Source organism: Ceratotherium simum, chromosome 2 (genome assembly GCF_057802395.1).
Source record: "Ceratotherium simum simum isolate JZ-2026a chromosome 2, ASM5780239v1, whole genome shotgun sequence".
NCBI classification, from domain to species: domain Eukaryota; kingdom Metazoa; phylum Chordata; class Mammalia; order Perissodactyla; family Rhinocerotidae; genus Ceratotherium; species Ceratotherium simum.
This window is the reverse complement of record NC_141901.1, coordinates 16146188-16161566: the sequence shown is the minus strand read 5'-3', so window position 1 is coordinate 16161566 and position 15379 is coordinate 16146188. Positions and strand designations below refer to the sequence as shown.

Here is a 15379-nt window from a genome sequence, read left to right as displayed (position 1 = left end):
TAAAATTCATTTATTTAGATTATATATTTTCTATTGAATGTTTATATGCTATTATAAAGGATAAATTTTATGAGGGGGGAAGCTTAGAACTATTCTATTAAAAGAATTACATATTATTTAAGAAATATATATATTATTAAAAGAATAGAAGTTCTATAGAATTCTATGGAACTCTATTGCATTATCTATCGCAGTAGATTAGATTACAGTTCAAAAATATTCACTCCCTTCCCCTCAACCCTTCTTCCATGATTCTTACCCCATTGATGTTGGGTTTAATGATTTTGTTTGGCTTCAAGATGGGTAGATTTCCTTTGGGCCTGGTCATCTGACTTGCTTCAGCCAGTGGGAAGTTAGCAGATATGAAGCAAGCAGAGACTTAAAATGTGTTTGTGCAACAGGAATTGTTTCTGCGAAACAATTCGCAGAATTGTACCATGTGAAGAATTTTCCTTGGGTAATTGCTGCCTCTTCAGCTGGGGCCCCAGAATGAACACACATGTAACAGACCCAAACCCAACCTACAAGGAAGAGCCAAAAGCCCAGAGGGAACAGCAGCCTGAAGCAGTGCTATACAGCTGAGCCCAGCCTAGTTCCACCAATTCCCAGCTGACCCATAGATACACAAGCGAGAATAAATTACTGCTGTTTCAAGCTACTGAGTTTTAGGAGCGGTTTGTTACGTAGCAATAGCTGGATCAGTAGACTTCTTGTGTTATCCTATAAAACTCTGAAGGGCAGAGATCAAAAAGTTACCTGATACTTATGTTTCCTAAAGTAACACAGATAGACCTAGCTGGAACTCAAGGCTGCTCATCTTTTCTCTTTTCTTTTTGCTGAAAATACCTAGACACAATAACTCTCCTTGACTTTATACTTTTCACCAGTAGTATTCTCACATAAAATTATATATAATATAAAATAATAAATTAAAATGAAATTAAAAATTCTATTTTCAAGCAATTGTCTTTAAATTCCTTTCCTTTTTTTTTTTTATAATTTTTATTTATTTATTTTTACCCCCAAGGCCCCAGTAGATAGTTGTATGTCATAGCTGCACATCCTTCTAGTTGCTGTATGTGGGACACGGCCTCAGCATGGCCAGAGAAGCGGTGCATCAGTGCGTGCCCAGGATCCGAACCCAGGCCACCAGCAGCGGAGCACGTGCACTTAACTGCTAAGCCACGGGGCCAGCCCTAAATTCCTTTCCAATTAGACAAATTGTTCCATAAGTTGAATTCATAAATAATTTTCAACTTTTTCTTTCAAACATCACAGATCCTCTCCCAACTTCTAAGCAATAAAAAAGTACAGACTATTTTTAAACTTTAAATTTTTGTGCATGAGTGTTTCAAAAGCAACACAATTTATATAGAAATGCTAATAAACCATATCAGTTATAAGAGCAATTAAGAAAACAAAGGTGACTAGAGAAAAGACAACAAAAATGTTATCAGGGTATGAGCATATGGCTTATCTTGTAAAGCTTTCTTTTTTTAATGCAACAAAGAAGATACAAAGGAGAGTTAACTTATTCAAAGCTATAATTAATATTTTTAAAGCAATTTAAGGTGAAATATAAATGGGACTATTAGCGTAATATTTATAAAACCATTTAAAATTAGCACAATGCCAAGTACATAAAAGCTGCTCAGAAAATATTTGTTAAAGTCAAGTTAATAATTAGAAGCAAACAATATCTTAGACATTTGATTCTATAGCATCAACAGGATTTAAGCCAATATTGATAAATGATGAGTTCTAAAATAATCTATTTCTTGTCTGCATTATTAGTTAGGCTATAGAAATTAAAGCAGAATATATCAAATTTCAAAAGGGTTAAAGATTTGAACTACTTTCAATAGCAAGCCATAAATGAAAGCATTTATCCAAATGAGTTGTTTTAAAAAATCGTGTGTATGTCAAAAAAAAAAAAAGTTAATGGAACAAAAATTTCCCTAGGAAACTAAAAAAAAAAAACAACTAAGCATTTCTATTATAGTATAACAAGCCTAAAATTTGGAAATTCTGGCATAGGAGCCTGTTCTTCAGGGTAGAAACAGGGTAACAAACTGGCCATACCCCAGAGAGAAAGCACTTCAGGACTATGTGTGCTCACTCAAAACAATGAAATGACTATTTAAGCACTGAAGGCACTGAACTACTGCTGAGGAATCCTCATTAGGGGGCACAGCGCCCCTTAGAGAATGTTAAATAAGAAGGGATCTGGGCACTGGAAAACAACCAAGCAAATAAACATAAATGAACTCAGCTTTTAAGTGAGTAGAGAATATCTCTTTTTTTCCAAGTATTTTTAAAAGTCTAGTAGCAAATGCTTGTTGGCAAATGCTAACAAAAATGTCTAAAGTAAAATATGAAGTATTTTTAAAAGCAGTCTTTTTCTTCTATATATTCAGAGAATAGCAAAGAGCTAACTCCATAAGAATTTATTAATATTTTAGAATGTTAGAAACTGTAAATGAAGAACAGAAAATCTAAGGAAGTGCTCTCTCGCCATCAACGGGTTAGAAATAACAACACAATGGCTTTTTCTATTATTGCACCTCCCACAGACTTTTCCGTGCCAAAGCCAAGAAACCTCAAGGACACACAAAAACCATTTAAAATACCTTTCTGTCTCCTCCAGTGCCAATTCCAACAAAAAACTTGTAGGAGTTGGCTTCAAATTTAGCCTTGTAATGAAATGTGAATTCTTAAAATACAGAGATTGGCTGCTAGCAAAATTCCTTTGTTTCTAAAATCAACGATGGAAAATAAAATACACTGAAATGTTTAAAATGTGTTTCTTACTACAAGTGAGGGCTGGCTGCAACATTATTGTACTTAGTCTCCCTAAAATGAGTTGCCTAAACCACCTCCCTCGCCTTTAAAAAATGATTCTAGGTACAGTATTAACTCGTGCACCTCTCCATTTTTACAAATCATGCAGCATAACATAAGACATAACCTTTGGAACAATCTGGAAAATGCCCCCAATAATGCTGTTACTGTGGTAACTCTTGTAGGCTATTTCTCTGAAAAGACTCAGATCTCTTGAGTTTGAACAAGGCTACCTCACTATGTTCTATGCTTTCCCCCCTCATAAAATTTATCCTTTATAATAGCATATAAACATTCAATAGAAAAAGATCTACTCTATTAACCACATAGAATCTATTCTTTTGGCTCAATGATTATTGCTAAAGTCTATGTTTTCTGAGTTTTCTCTTAGATATTGCCCAAGAAAACAACAGAAATCAAATTCTACTTTTCATCATCATTCAATGTCCAATTTTCTGTCAGACTCCTCTGAGTTTTCTTTCCAATTTTTTCCCTCTGTTTTAGGCTTTCTGGTAAAAAATTCTAGTGATATAAATATTTAATATGTAGCAACTACAAAAAGTATTTTTTTTAACTTCAGGGATATGATTAAGATATATAATCAACTGTCCCTCTAAAAAATGCTTGTTTTTATAAAAATTTGACTGTGGGCAAAGTTCAGTGAGTTCAGTGAGTAAACAGCTGTGTTACTTGAACAAAAAGCCAAACACATCCCTAATTGATACTTGCCCCATACAACCCACCACCCAAGGTAATTATAAGAGTTTCTCTTAAAAAGACTTTCCCATAAAGGAAGACACACATATACCAGCTCTAGACAGCAAAGAGAACTATCTTTCATTTAATGATAAATTCCATTTGTGTAGCAAGTTAGTGTTTATAAGGCGATTTCACATGCACTACCTTATTTAATCCTTACAACAAATCTGTGAAGTAAACAGAATAGATACTATCATCTCCCCGTTCAAGGTGTGGTTTTGTCTGGGCGGGGAGAAAAGCCCTAGGCTGAAGATGAACAGAATTGAGAAAGAGTAACCCTCCCAACACTCACAAATTACATGGCCTTGGGCAAAACACATAATGGGATAACTGGAATCCTCCATAACTTAATACAGACAATAGGATATAGCCTAAATATCACCTCTGGGAAGTCTTCTCTACACTTCCCATCCTGAGGTCTAGAGGCTGGATTAGGGACTTGTGGTGTAGGCTGTTCCGGTACCCTGCTTATCTCTTTACCCTCTATTTTAATGTCTTTTTTTAAATTGTAGTAAAAAATACATAACATAAAATTTACCATCTTAACCATTTCCAAGTGTTTGGTTCGGAAGTTTTAAGTATATTCACATTGTTGTATAAGCAACTAATACCTTTTTACTTGTCTATTTCCTCTACCAGATTATAAATTCTTCAGGGCAAGAATTCTGTTTTGTTTGTTGCTCTATTTTTAGTATCTAGTACAGCCTGATACACAGAATATTCTCAATAATACTTACCGAACACATGCTTGCTCTGTCTGTCTATGTACTCACCTACTCATCTAACTCAGAATTAGGACTAAGAAGTGAAGTATTTACACAGGGGTATATATAAATATATAAATATATTAATTTCAGCCAATATTTTTCTGTTTTGGCTAACTAGCTTTCCAATTAGGGTAGGGTATGTGGCAAATATTCTCTATAAATTGGATGAGTGTAATCTGCAATTTCAAGATATTTTAAAAAATATACTTCAAGATAAAAGCATGTCATCAAAAAATACTGCACTGGCAGATGCTTATTTAAATCAACAATATTTTTATTTTTCTAATCGTTTCTTGAGTATGTTGGGCTAAACAAGCAGCCTCTAAAATTTAGTATCATATAATTGGTCCTACTCGAGCTTTTAGGTAGACTGTCCAGAAACAGAGAAAGTGAATGACTCTAGTTTCTAGTTAACAAATCCTTTTTCATTTAGTTTATGTTCAGTTCTTTTCTTTATTCAGTTTATTGTTGACTCTGCTTTCAACAAAGAAAACTTGATAAATCACTAAAAATAATTATTGATGACAGACTACTATGCAATTTTTTGGGCATATAAACTCAGAATTTGTCCAAAAAATTGATTGACATTGCAACAACAAAACTTTCATTCTCATGTATTTAGCTATGCTGCTAACTTATTAGTAATAAGTAATGTAAATTGATCTCGAGAGAGGAGTCAAGATGGCGCCATAGGCGGGCTCTGAACTCACCTCCTCCAACGGACACAGCAGACTTACAACTACTCTTGGAACAATTACCCCCCAGAGAGAACCAAAAAGCAGATGAGGAATCCCTGCAACAAACGACACTCTTGACTGAGGTGGAAAGAGGCAGAAATTCGCTTCTGGAGAGAGAAAATGCCACCCTCACAAGGTGCAGCACTTCACGGCCGTCCGGGAGCAATCCAAAGGTACGCTGCCTGGAGGAATGGGGACCTGAGCTAGGGAGTGCTGCCGCTATAAGAATTTTTTGGACCCAGCACAACAGAGATGAGTGTCATATCTGGCTTTGCTGGCTACTAACAACAATGGGGAATGCCCCCAGAAAAGCTGGGACAAAAGGAAATTAAAGCTGGTTCTTAAAGGGCCCACACACAAATTTACCAGTTTCGGAAAGCAACCTAAAATCAGCAGAAAGAAAGGTGCACAGCCCTTTGGTGAAAAGAGACTCACTTGGCAGGCTCTGGGTGCATCTCGGCGAGAGGTGAGACCTCTCCAAGGACTGAGACATTGGCGGCGGCCATTGTTGTGACCTGGTGCGGGCATGCTGACATAGACGCTGGCATACGCCATTGGAGTTCTCCCCCTGGCCTGCTCGCCCAGGGTCTGCCCCACCCATTAGAGCAACGATTTAATCCAGCTCAGCCAAGGCAAGCAGCCCACCCTAGGGACTGGCCCCACCCAATAAGCGCTCAGGCATCTTGTGGGTCTGCATAGGCTAGGCACCTGGATTCTCTGCAGCCTGGCGAGTGGGTCCACCTCCATGGGGCAGGGAGTGCACAAGGAGCAGGTGGAACGTGTGGGGCATTGGTGGAGTGTGGGGGCCCTCTGCTGTGGGGCAAGTGGGTCTGCTTCAGGGGGTCGGGCCACGTGCACGGGGCAGGACTGTGCTGACGGTGTGTGTGGCCCTGTGAGTGCTGGGGCTTGTCAGCTGCAGCAGATTTGTGCTTCTCAAACAGCTACATAGAGGATCGGCCCCACCTTCCAAAGCCTGAAACAATTGGCAGCTCCCATGCTGGGGGCCAGCCCCACTCAGCTGCAATCCTCAGAGAGCTGACAAGAGCCTTACAGGCAGAGGCCTATAGCAACTGTAATCCCCTGATCCTAACCACCAGCCACACAGGGAGCCTACGCACTTAACAGAAAAAATGCAACAGTAATGTGCTATTAAACCTTGCAGCCAACTGTGCTGGGGCTCTCTGCACCCAACAAAGAGACTGAAGGGTTCACAACAACCACACGCACCTGAGCATTACAACCAGCCGGCCAGGGGGACAGCTCAGCCTCCCTAGGCACGAACTGCAAGAGCAACCCTGCCACAACAGACGGACACATGTAGCCCACACAGGGGTCACTCCTGGAACATCTGGAACTGGTAATGAGAGGGAAGCACACTGCTGGACCTCAGAAGGCATCATTTACATAAGGTCACCTCTCCAAGATCAGGAGACACAGCTGACTTACCTAATACATAGATACAAGCAAAGAGAAAGAGGTAAAATGAGGAGGCAAAGGAATAGGTTCCAAATAAGGGAACAGGACAAAACCCCAGAAAAAGAACTAAATGAAACAGGAATGAGCAATCTACCTGACAAAGAGTCATATGTATGCTCAGTGATCTTGGGAGAAGCATGGATGAACTCAGTGAGAACATCAACAAAGAAAAGGAAGATATAAAAAAGAACCAATCAGAAATGAAGAATACAATACTGGAAATGAAAAATTCACTAGAGGGACTGAAAAGCAGAGTAGAGGATACAGAAGAATGGATCAGCAAGCTGGATCAAAGACTAGAGGAAATCACCTAAACTGAACAGATAAAAGAAAAAAGAATTAAAAAGAGTGAGGACAGTCTAAGGGACCTCTGGGACAACATCAAGCACACTAACATCCATGTTATAGGTGTCCCAGAAGGAGAAGAGAGAGACAAAGGGACAGAGAATCTATTTGAAGAAATAATAACTGAAAACTTCCCTAGCCTAAGGAACGAAACAGACACCCAGGTACAGGAAGCAGAGAGAGTACCAAAAGTTATAAACCCAAAGAGGCCCACACCAAGACACATCATACTTAAAATGTCCAGAATTAAAGACAGAGAGAGAATCCTAAAAGCAACAAGAGAAAGGCAACAAGTTACATGTAAAGGAAATCCCATAAGGCTATCAGCTGACTTCTCAGCAGAAACCTTACAGGCTAGAAGAGAGTGACACAATACATTTAAAGTGCTAAAAGGAAAAAACCTCCAGCCATGAATACTCTACCCGGCAAAGTTATCATTCAGAATGGAAGGAGAGATAAAGAGTTTCCTAGACATTGTCTATCATCAAGAAACCATTCCTACAAGAAAGGCTACAGGGACTTATTTAAGGGCGAAAGAGAAGACTACAAATAGGAAAAAATTATCTATTTCCATGATAAGATGGTAATGGATACAAATGCACAAAAAAGAGGTTCGATATCATATCAAAAACATAAAATGCAGGAGGAGGGGAGTAAAAGAGTAGAGCTTTTAGAAAAAGGTCAAACTAAAGAGACCATCAACTTAATATAGATTGCTACATATATAGGTTATTATATATGAAACTCATGGTAATCACAAACCAAAAACCTATAATAAATACACAAAAAACTGAGCGAAAGGAACCCAAACATAATACCAAAGAAAGCCATCAAACCACAAGGGAAGAGAGCAAGAGAAGAAGAAAGGAACAGAGAAGAACTACTAAAACACCCAGAAAAAAAGTAAAAAAATGGCAGTAAGTACACACTTATCAATAGCTACTTTAAATGTCAATGGACTAAACGCTCCAATCAAAAGGCATAGGGTGGCTGACTGGATAAAAAAACAAGACCCTGGGGCCGGCCCGGTGCTGCAAATGGCTGGGTGAGTGCGCTCTGCTGCGGTGGCCCGGGGTTCGCCGGTTCGGATCCTGGGCGTGCACCAATGCACTGCTTGGCAAGCCATGCTGTGGGGGCGTCCCATATAAAGTGAAGGAAGATGGGCATGGATGTTAGCCCAGGGCCAGTCTTCCTCAGCAAAAAGAGGAGGATTGGCAGATGTTAGCACAGAGCTGATCTCCTCACAAAAAAAAAAAACAAGACCCATATATATGCTGCATACAGGAGACACACTACAGACCCAAAGATACTCACAAACTAAAAGTGAAGGGATGGAAAAAGATACTCCATGCAAATGGCAATGAAAAGAAAGCTGGGGTAGCAATACTTATATCAGACAAAATAGACTTTAAAACAAAAACTGTTAACAAGAGACAAAGAAGGGCACTAGATAATGATCAAGGGAACAATCCAACAAGAGGATATAACACTTGTAAATATCTATGCACCCAACATAGAAGCACCTAAATATATAAAGCAATTATTAACAGACATAAAAGGAGAAACAGTAACACAATAATAGCAGGGGACTTGAACACTCCACTTATACCAATGGATAGATCATCCAAACAGAAGATCAATAAGAAAACATTGGCCTTGGGCCGGCCCCATGGCTTAGCGGTTAAGTGCGCCTGCTCCGCTGCTGGTGGCCCTGGTTCGGATCCCAGGCGCGCACCGACACAGCGCTTCTCCGGCCATGCTGAGGCCGTGTCCCACATACAGCAACTAGAAGGATGTGCAGCTATGACATACAACTATCTACTGGGGCTTTGGCGGAGGGGGGAAGAAAAGAAAACATTGGCCTTAAATGAGACACTAGAACAGATGGACTTAGTAGATACAAATAGAACATTGCATCCAAAAACCAAAGAATACACATTCTCTTCAAATGCACATGGAACACCCTCCAGGATTGATCACATATTAGGCCACAAAACAAGTCTCCATAAATTTAAGAAGACTGAAATAACACCAAGCATTCTTTCTGACCACAACAGTATGAAACTAGAAATCAATTATAGGAAGAAAATCAGAAAAGCCATAAATATGCGGCGATTAGACAAAATGCTACTGAACAACGACTGGGTCAATGAAGAAACCAAAGGAGAAATCGAAAAATACCTGGAGACAAATGAAAATGAAAACACAAAATGCCAGAATTTATGGGATACAGCAAAAGTGCTTCTAAGAGGGAAGTTTACAGCAATACATGCTTACCTTAACAAACAAGAAAAATCTCAGACAATCTAACAGTGAACTTAAAGTAACTGGAAAAAGAAGAACAAAGCCCAAAATCAGCAGAAGGAGGGAAATAATAAAAATCAGAGCAGAAATAAATGAAATAGAGACTAAAAAAAACAACAGAAAAAAATCAACGAAACCAAGAGGTAGTTCTTTGAAAAGATAGACCAAATTGACAAACCTTTAGCTAGACTCACCAAGAAAAAAGGAGAGAAGGCTCAAATAAAGTCAGAAATGAAAGAGGAGAAATTACAACGGACACTTCAGAAATAGAAAAGTTATAAGAAAATACTACAAAAAGCTATATGCCAACAAATTGGATAATATAGAAGAAATGGATAAATTCTTAGAATCATACAACCTTCCAAAACTGAATCAAGAAGAAATAGAGAATTTGAACAGACCAATCACCAGTAAGGAGATTGAAACAGTAATCAAAAATCTCCCAAAAAATAAAAGTCCAGGACCAGATGGCTTCCCTGGTGAATTCTACCAAACATTCAAAGAAGACTTAATACTTATCCTTCTAAAACTCTTACAAAAAATTGGAGAGGAAGGGAAGCTTCCTAACTCATTCTACAAAACCAACATTACCCTGATACTGAAACCAGACAAGGACAACAAAAAAAAGAAAATTACAGGTCAATATCACTGATGAACATCAATGCAAAAATCCTCAACAAAATACCAGCAAATCGAATACAAAAATACATTAAAAAGATCATACAACAGGGGTCAGCCTCGTGGCGTAGTGGTTAAGTACACATGCTCCGCTGCTGGTGGCCCGGGTTTGGATCCCGGGCGTGCAAACAGTGGACCACTTGTCAGGCCATGCTGTGGTGGCGTCCCACATAAAGTGGAGGAAGATCGGCCGGATGTTAGCTCAGGGCCAGTCTTCCTCAGCAAAAAGAGGAGGATTGGCATGGATGTTAGCTCACGGCTGATTTCCTCACAAAAAAAAAAAAAAAAGATCATACACCACGATCAAGTGGGATTTATTCCAGGGACAGAGGGCTGGTTCAACATCCACAAATCAATCAATGTGATACACCACATTAACAAAATGAAGAATAAAAATCACATGATCATCTCAATAGATACAGAGAAAGCATTTGACAAGATACAACAGCCATATATGATAAAAACTCTGAATAAAATGGGTATAGAAGGAAAGTACTTCAACATAATAAATGCCATATATGACAAACCCACAGCTAATATTCTCAATGGTGAAAAATTGAAAGCTATCCCTCTAAGAACAGCAACCAGACAAGGATACCCACTTTCACCATTCCTATTTAACACAGTATTGGAAGTCCTAGCCAGAGCAATCAGGCAAGAAAAAGAAATAAAAGGGATCCAAATTGGAAAGGAAGAAGTGAAACTGTCAGTACTTGCAGATGACATGATTTTATATATACAAAACCCTAAAGAATCCACCAAAAAACTTTTAGAAATAATAAATCAATTCAGTAAAGTTTCAGGATACAAAATCAACATACAAAATCATACTGTGTATGTAATATGCAATTGCAATAAAAAGAATAAAATACCCAGGAATAAACTTAACCAAAGAGGTGAAAGACCTGCACAGTGAAAACTATAAACCACTGTTGAAAGAAATTGAAGAAGACACAAAGAAATGGAAAGACATTTCATGCTCTTGGATTGGAAGAATTAACATAGTTAAAATGTCCATACTTCCTAAAGTAATCTACAGATTCAATGCAATCCCTATCAAAGTTCCAATAATATTTTTCACAGAAATAGAACAAAGAATCCTAAAATTTATATGGAACAACAAAAGACCCCGAATAGCCAAAGGAATCCTGAGAAGAAAGAACAAAGCTGGAGGTATCACACTCCCTGATTTCAAAATACACTACAAAGCTATAGCAACCAAAACAGCATGGTACTGGCACAAAAACACACACACAGATCAATGGAACAGAATTGAGAACCCAGAAATAAACCCACACATCCATAGACAGCTAATTTTCGACATACAACGGAGAAAGGAAGGTCTCTTCAATAAATGGTGCTGGGAAAACCAGACAGCCACATGCAAAAAAATGGAAGTAGACCATTATCTTACACCATACACAAAAATTAACTCAAAATGGATTAAAGACTTGAATGTAAGACCTGAAACCATGAAACTTCTAGAGGAAAACATAGGCAGCACGCTCTTCAATATCAGTCTTACTAACATATTTTCAAGCACCGTGTCTGACTCGGCAAGGGAAACAACAGAAAAAATAAACCAATGAGACTACATCAAACCAAAAAGCTTCTGCACAGCAAAGGAAACCATCAACAAAACGGAAAGACAACTTAACAATTGGGAGAAGATATTTGCAAACCATATATCTGATAAGGGGTTAATCTCCAAAATATATAAAGAACTCATACATCTCAACAAAAAAAAAACTAACAACCCAATTAAAAAACGGGCAAAAGACCTGAACAGACATTTCTCCAAAGAAGATATACAGATGGCCAACAGACACATGAAAAGATATTCAAAATCATTAACTATCAGGGAAATGCAAATCAAAACTACAATGACATATCACCTCATGCCCGTCAGAATGGCTATAATTAACAAGACAGGAAAAAACAATTGCTGGAGAGAATGTAGAGAGAAGGAACTCTCATACAATTCTGGTGGGAGTGCTAACCAGTGCAGCCACTATGGAAAACAGTATGGAGATTCCTCAAAAAATTAAGACTAGAACTACCATACGATCCAGCTATTCCACTGCTGGGTGTTTATCCAAAGAACATGAAAACATGCATGTGTAAAGATACACGCACCTTTGTGTTCATTGCAGCATTATTCACAACAGCCAAGACTTGGAAGCAACCTAAGTGCCCATCAAGGGAGGAATGGATAAAGAAGATGTGGTATATATACACAATGGAATACTACTCAGCCATAAGAAATGATGAAATCCAGCCATTTGTGACAACACAGATGAACATTGAGGGTATTATGCTAAGCGAAATAAGTCAGAGGGAGGTCACATATGGTATGATCTCACTCATAAGTAGATGATAAAAACAATAACAAACACATAGAGACAGAGATTGGATTGGTGGTTACCAGAGGGGAAAGGGGGTGGCAGGAGGGTGAAAGGGATGATTAGGCATATGTGTGTGGTGATAAAGTGTAATTCGTCTTTGGGTGGTGAACATGACATAATCTATGCAGAAATAGAAGTATAATGATATATACCTGAAATTTATATAATGTTATAAACCAATGTTACCGCAATAAAAAATATATATATAAATTGATCTCATTAAGAATTGTTTATGTGTAATAATTATTAAAATCTGTAATACTTTTGTAATGTTATTTTGATCAACTATAGATGATAATCAGGGTAATGATAATTACAACACAGAACGTGAAAAATTAATCTCTTAGCACCTTCTAGTAGCAGAAAATTAATAATTTAATTTCAATTTACATATATGGGTATCAGACAAGTTATTAAAACATAAAAATACATAACATTAAAATAAAGTTCAATGAGAAAGAGATGTAAAATTTCTGACTATTGTAGAACTGCTTCATTTTAAAAAAATAAATCATGGTGAGTATCATGCTTTTATATTTAGATTACCTGGATACATTTAGTAGAAACATTCAGCAGTTTTATTTTAAAAAGTGAACGTTTAAAATACACAGGACGGGCCGGCCCCGTGGCTTAGCGGTTAAGTGCTCGCGCTCCGCTGCTGGCGGCCCGGGTTCGGATCCCGGGCGCGCACCGACACACTGCTTCTCCGGCCATGCTGGGGCCAAGTCCCACGTACAGCAACTACAAGGATGTGAAACTATGATGTACAACTATCTACTGGGGCTTTGGGGGCGGAATAAAAAAAATACACAGGAAACTACATTATTTGTAATTATTTGAATTTAAGATGAAAAATTTCAGATGTAAACTTATAAATGTCTGAGAAGTAATATAGTTTAAATAATAGTTTAAAATAGTAAAATAAAAATGACAAAATAATTATTTTTTATATAATAAAAAATCATATGATAAAATAATATAGCTAAAAAAATTTTTTGAAGAGGTACATGAGCAAAAAAAAACCTCTGATGACTATCCAAACCACTGCTTCTAGCTTTAGGTTTCTAGAATTGGAGTGTTTGCAGATTGGATGAATTCAGATTTTCAGCTTCTTACTGAATGCTATCAGTACAGTTAAAGACATGTTATGTTCTAAAATATTGAACCAAAAAACAGTACTCATTTTTACACAGGATGAGGAAAAGCAAAGGGTTCTTGAGCCATAGGGTACCACGTATGAAATCAGTTGCCCAATTTATAAATTCTCTAGTAACAACCTTCTGAATCACGATGCATGCCAGGATTGAATAACCGCATTCCTCAGCAAGAGTTAAAATTATGGGAACTTTGAGGATCTGTTTCCTTCACTGCGGTACTTAGTTAAATTATATTATGTAACAAGAGTGCCTACACAGCGGTAAAATTATTGGCTGCATTATTAATATTACTGCAATCTCAGAATCTACTGCAAAAAGTGGAAGTATGTTATAAAGTGTTCTGCTGAACCAAATGCAAGACTTACAAAAAAAAAACACTGCCCTAATCTTTCAAGACCTTCAGACACACTTTAGACAAGTAGTAGTTCTAGAACATTAGCTACGGCTCCTAAAATACAGCATCTCAATTAAAAAAAAAAAAAATCACTGAAAAAAAATTTACCGAGGTATTTAAAAATAATTGTAATAATTTCAATTAGTAACATTTCTTTACCAGCACAGATGAGAGAGTTCAGTCTCTAAGATGTGGGCTGATATTGATTTAAACAGACAAAGAAGGAACGCATTTCAGTAAAAGGAAGCGAGATCCTTGATTGACAGTTCTTGGAAAAAGGTTAAAAATTCAAAAGGAGTGACTGCGTGTGGCTCAGCACCTAAAAGCTTTTTTCTCCTCCCAACAGAAGAGCAGTCTCAAGTAATAACTGGTTGCCATGGAGATAAGAAACTAGAGAGAGATCAGAGAACTCAATTTGCAGTTAAATGGGTTGGAAACAATCCTCACTACTTGGTGAAGGAAAGCGATTAAAAATATACATGATTGCCAGAGGGAATTTTTTTCACCTAGCATTTCCCAACCTCATTAGTGAACAAGAAGTCTAAAAAAAACAAATGAAAACCCAAGGTGTCCACAGATCGAGCCCATTAAATATAAGTCAGGATTTCAAACATTATTACAAATCCTTCCTATTCTTGATTCTTTTTAATGGTACTTGTTAGTAAATATTGGAATGAGATGAAAATTGTGTTCCAGAACAAATCAGTATAACTGACGGGCTAGAACTTCAGTGGAAAAAATGAGCAGGACAAATGGAAAAGTAACCAGAATAAGAAACAGATTCAAGTAGTGAAAATCTGGGTTTTGAAAAGTCTCTTCACAGTCAATCACAGAATACCTTTATGAGTGCTGTAAAGGGCTGCAAACGTCACCGTGAAGAAAGTTGTGGAGTATTTGCCAGCATTAACTAAATGAGGAAAGGCCCTTTTTGTGTCTCGGTATCGGCGCAGGCACTGGATGAAGCGAAGCCAAGCAGGAATGCACTGAATAATGGCCCGCACACCATATGAATATTTGTGGCAAATTTCTGGTTCTGTGAATATTTCAAAGAAGAAAAAATTACAATTTAAAAAAATAACTTGTTCACATCATTTAGTCATATATGGCAACCACTAGCAAGTCCACAAAAGCAAGGAGCCTGGGTTTCAGAATCACTTTCTTCTTTGCAACTATTATATTCTCAAACTTTTTAGTGGTAGATAAGCCAAGGAGAGAAGGTAAAATATAGAGGGGGGATCCAGTGGGAAAATTCACCCTCTCAGATTTCTGCCTCTGTCCTAGAATCACTTTCTTTGAAGAGTGGTAAAACTATAAGAAAACTAGAAGATGAGTAAACTAATCAAAGGGGAAAAAAAACTGGTTAGCTCTGTAACTTGAAACATCTGGAAAACCTACAAATACCACCAGTGACTCCAGCCAATTTGATGAACTCCAAACCACCATAACATACCCACTATAGGTTGTTCATGTTCTTGTGCTCCTTTTTTTTGTTTTTTAAGAGTGCAGTTTTTATTTT

General features: G+C 37.7%; 1 protein-coding gene across 1 annotated transcript in view; it reads right to left on the bottom strand.

Moving 5' to 3' along the window:
- XPR1 (xenotropic and polytropic retrovirus receptor 1) overlaps positions 1–15379 on the bottom strand; it is a 208956-nt gene that overhangs the window by 40915 nt on the left and 152662 nt on the right. Inside the window, exon 11 of the mRNA XM_004424971.2 lies at positions 14702–14896. Within this exon, the coding sequence (XP_004425028.2) occupies positions 14702–14896 (195 nt within the window). The remainder of the gene's footprint in view (positions 1–14701; positions 14897–15379) is intronic.